Genomic DNA, 3,704 nt, shown 5'->3' with positions numbered 1-3,704 from the left:
GCGTGTGGCGCGTCCCGGGAAGGTGCCGCCGGCCTTGTCTCCCTCCGCCAGGGAAGCGCCCGCCGGGCTTCCTCACGGAGAGTTCACTCCGGGGAGGGAAACAAGGCCTGGCGCCATCTTAGCCTCAGACGATCTGACAGGACGAGGCAGAGGAGTTTGGCCACTGCAAAAAAGTGAAATTGGAGGAGGTTTTGAAACAGCCGCCTTTAACGAGTCGGAGAAATTGGAGAAGGCAGCACACCCAGCAGGAGCTGGGCGTGTTTAGCCTGGAGAAAAGGAGGCTCAAGGGGTGACCTTGTCACTCTTCAAAGTACCTGAAAGAAACTGTAGCCGCATGGGAATCGGCCTCTCCTCACAGGCAGGCAGTGGCAGGACACAGTCTCATACTGCACCAGGAGAGGTTCAGGGTGGACATCAGGAGGAATTCCTTCACAGAAAAGGTGATTAGACATTGATATGGACCAGCCAGGGTAGACTGGGCCATGGTCTAGCTGACAAGATGGATGATCTCAGACATCTTTTCCAGCCTAAATGATTCTGTGATCTCCTGATGTGCTGTTGGTCAGCAGGCCAAAGTAGCTGAGGACATTAGGGAGAGCAGCTGATGTTTGTGATCTGGGGCATTTTGAGATGTATTAGCATGGAGAGAATTAGAGAAAGGTGGAGCATGTGCAGTAGCAAGTGCTTTGCATGCATCTGCATCTGTACTGTATTCTCAGGGAGGTGGGAAATCATTCCATATGTGGTAGAAATGGTTAAAGTCTTTAATTTTGAGCTGCTGTGTGTTTCACGTCTTTCACAGTGATTTTACGAAAAGAAGAATGGTGCCATAGTGACAATGAGGGAGTATAAATGCACAGCTGCAAATTGAGACACAAGATCCAGTACAAGGAAGAATCAGGCCCACAGGTGGTTCTTGTGTCAATGAGCAGCTTTGTCTCCTTTGGGAAGTCACTTGAACTCTGTGTTTCCTTGTCTCCCTGCCTTTTCTTCTGCCCTGTTTTATTCTGAGGACTTCATTTGTTCCTGCCAGGATGTTTGTACAGTGACTCTTTGGAGTGCATAGTGTGGTTGCTGCTTCTTAGTGTTGCAATAATATAGACTATACTAATTGAGGATATTACTATTGGAATTACTATTGGAATTGAGGATAAAAACCAGAGAAATCTACTGAAAGGCTACTTTGAATAACAGGACTGAATACAACAGAGAGGGAATGGGCATATCTAGAGACAGAGAGGATACCCAGGAGGACCTAAGAGAAAAAAATGTTCTAAAGTGCAGAATAATAAAAAAAGAGAGGAAGGACAAACATAGGCATAAAAAGAAACAAAGTGTCTTAAAAACAGATCAGAGGAAGTGTGTACATATGAATGAGAGAAACCTCACATGCAATAAATCCTATTTCTAAGAGACAGAGCAGAAAGAAAAGCTGTTGTTCCTGATCCATGGAAAGACAAGTTGCATTGCAAGTTTGTTAGATACCAACAGCTCTCCATGGATAGGGGGCACCACGAAACGCAGATCTTTAAAAAATCTGGTTTATTAGCTCTGCTATTTGAGCAACAGTTGTGGTTTTTTGGTCATTTTCGTCCAGAATTCCTATGTGATGATTTGGCCCTGCCATTGCTTATGATGGTATCATCTTTACCAGCTATTTAATATGGATTACAGACAAACTAAATCCTGCAATAAGAGCTTATTTCCTCAGAGTGGCATAACAGGACAAGAAACAAAAGTGAGTCTCTCTCTGATGCCAGCCACTGGATTGAGCTGGTCCAAGAACAGCTTGTGTATGGCATGGGACGGATGGCAGATCATACAGCTATCCCTCAGGACTCAGTTCTGTATTTTCAGTCTGAAGATGTGGGTTCTGGTGTCTGTGGACTGCTTCAAAAGGTTTGAGGGACAGTAACTGAGAAAAGTCATGCCTGTTGAAGGAAGCTGAAGCATTTTACAGTTAAGTTTTGTCTTTGTGAGAGCAATTAGGAGTCCACCAGCTGAGGAAATGTGAAAGCCAGGAATATAACTAAGTTTAAGATTTCGGACTAGATCAAAATGCAGTGGGATCACAGAAAGTCCTTCCATAAAACATACCAGGTCTCTGATCCATTTCCAACCACTCATTTTAATTGACTGAACTACACACTCATTGTGCCATGCTAGCCTCAGTCCTCACAGACTTCTGCTTTCACATGAATCTGCTTTGCAAAATAATACTTGGAGATTCTTGCTGTATCCCTCATGACTAAAAGTGAGTTGAGATCCTTCATGTTCAGGTCAAATATCTGTAAATGCTTCAAGATAATATTCAACTTCAAAGATAATATTAAAATTCAGCCTGAAAGCTTCTACTTAAAAATATGACTCCAACAGCTAAAACCTTTGGGAGGAAGCAACAAATAGGACAAGAGCTGGGATTAATCCCTAAACAAAGACTGGCATATAAGTAAATCTGTATGTCCCAGCATTGTAGTGTCAGTTGCTAGTTTTCATCTTAGGAGGAGACTGGTAGTTCAGAGAGAAATCAGAGCTCTCTGGTGCAGTAAGAGGTAGGTGTTGCTCCAAAGGGGCTACTGGCAAGAATAGCTGTAGTGGAAAGGGAGCAGAGCCAGCATGGCTAGGGTCTCATGGACACTGCTGCAGAGGGCTGGATTCGGGTTGCCTGCTGGGTGCCCTTCTGATCCTCTCAGGAGGGCTGCCAGCATTACACACCTAGAATAAGGAGATGAGCTGTGTGCATAAAATTTCTACAGCTTTTACCAGTCATGCATTTCAGTTGAGTCGCAGGTGTCCCCTTTGCCTCCTCTGGAATTCTGCTTCCCTCCACTCCCTCAGCTAATCAGCTCCTTGCAACCACCCCTGCCTGCCATGTCTGGGGTAGAAACAGCAGATGCCTCTCTTTCAAGTGTTTCTGTATAAATATAAGTACCTATGGAGAAGTGTATAGGTATCAGGTATTTCTGTGTTAATACAAACGTGTCTGTATGCAATATGTGAATGACATGTACAAGAATGGGTGGTTCCTAAGTCTGTATCTGGTGCGTAAGTACTGAGCTGACCTTGCAGAACCAGGCTTTTGGAGTAAACATCTGTAAAGAGTAAGAGGTGCACCAAGTGTTTCCCAGCTTCAGGAAGCCCCGAGCAGGTAGACAGGACCGTTCCCTGGTCGGCACACAGGGCCCGGCAGGAGTACCCCGGCAAGGCTGGAAGCACGGCGGGGTCTCAGCTGCGGGGCGCCTGCCGCAGCCCCGCTCCAGAGGGACGAGGGATGCGCCCTCCCCTCGGCGAGTGCGGGCCGTCTCTCCCAGCTCCTCGGGGCTTCCCAGCTGCCGTGACGCATTTCTCTGACTGCCCGCTGGCCTCATGCAGTCCATGTAAAGTCTCCGTCAGGATAGCGCCAGCACTGTTGTAAAAAAAAAAACCTACAAAACCGCAAAGCGCGCTATTATGCAAACAGCTATAGGAATCAGTGTCGGGGCGGATTTATTTTTGGGAACTGGGTGAGCTCTTGCAGTGAGGGTTTGCAGAAGACCAGTCGGGCAGGGCGCAAGGGATGGCGCTCTGATGGCGATTAGTCCTTCCCTGTGCAGGCCCCGGGGGCCCGGGGCAGAGCCGACCCCTTCCCCGCCCCCGCGGCTGGGCGGAGGGAGGCGGCATCCGCACCGCCCCCGCCCCGCGCCCGCCGCCCCCCCGCGCTCCCA

At 47.9% G+C, this 3,704-nt stretch overlaps 1 protein-coding gene across 1 annotated transcript in view; it reads right to left on the bottom strand.

The window, feature by feature from the left end:
• Window positions 1-117, bottom strand: part of FNTA (farnesyltransferase, CAAX box, alpha) — a 10,231-nt gene extending 10,114 nt beyond the window's left edge. The window contains exon 1 of the mRNA XM_005423608.2: window positions 77-117. Coding sequence (XP_005423665.1) covers window positions 77-117 — 41 coding nt within the window. The remainder of the gene's footprint in view (window positions 1-76) is intronic.
• Window positions 118-3,704: the final 3,587 nt, after the last annotated feature.

This window comes from Geospiza fortis, unplaced genomic scaffold (assembly GCF_000277835.1).
Source record: "Geospiza fortis unplaced genomic scaffold, GeoFor_1.0 scaffold167, whole genome shotgun sequence".
NCBI classification, from domain to species: Eukaryota; Metazoa; Chordata; class Aves; order Passeriformes; family Thraupidae; genus Geospiza; species Geospiza fortis.
Note: the sequence above shows the minus strand (reverse complement) of the source record. Positions and strands in the feature narration are given on the sequence as shown.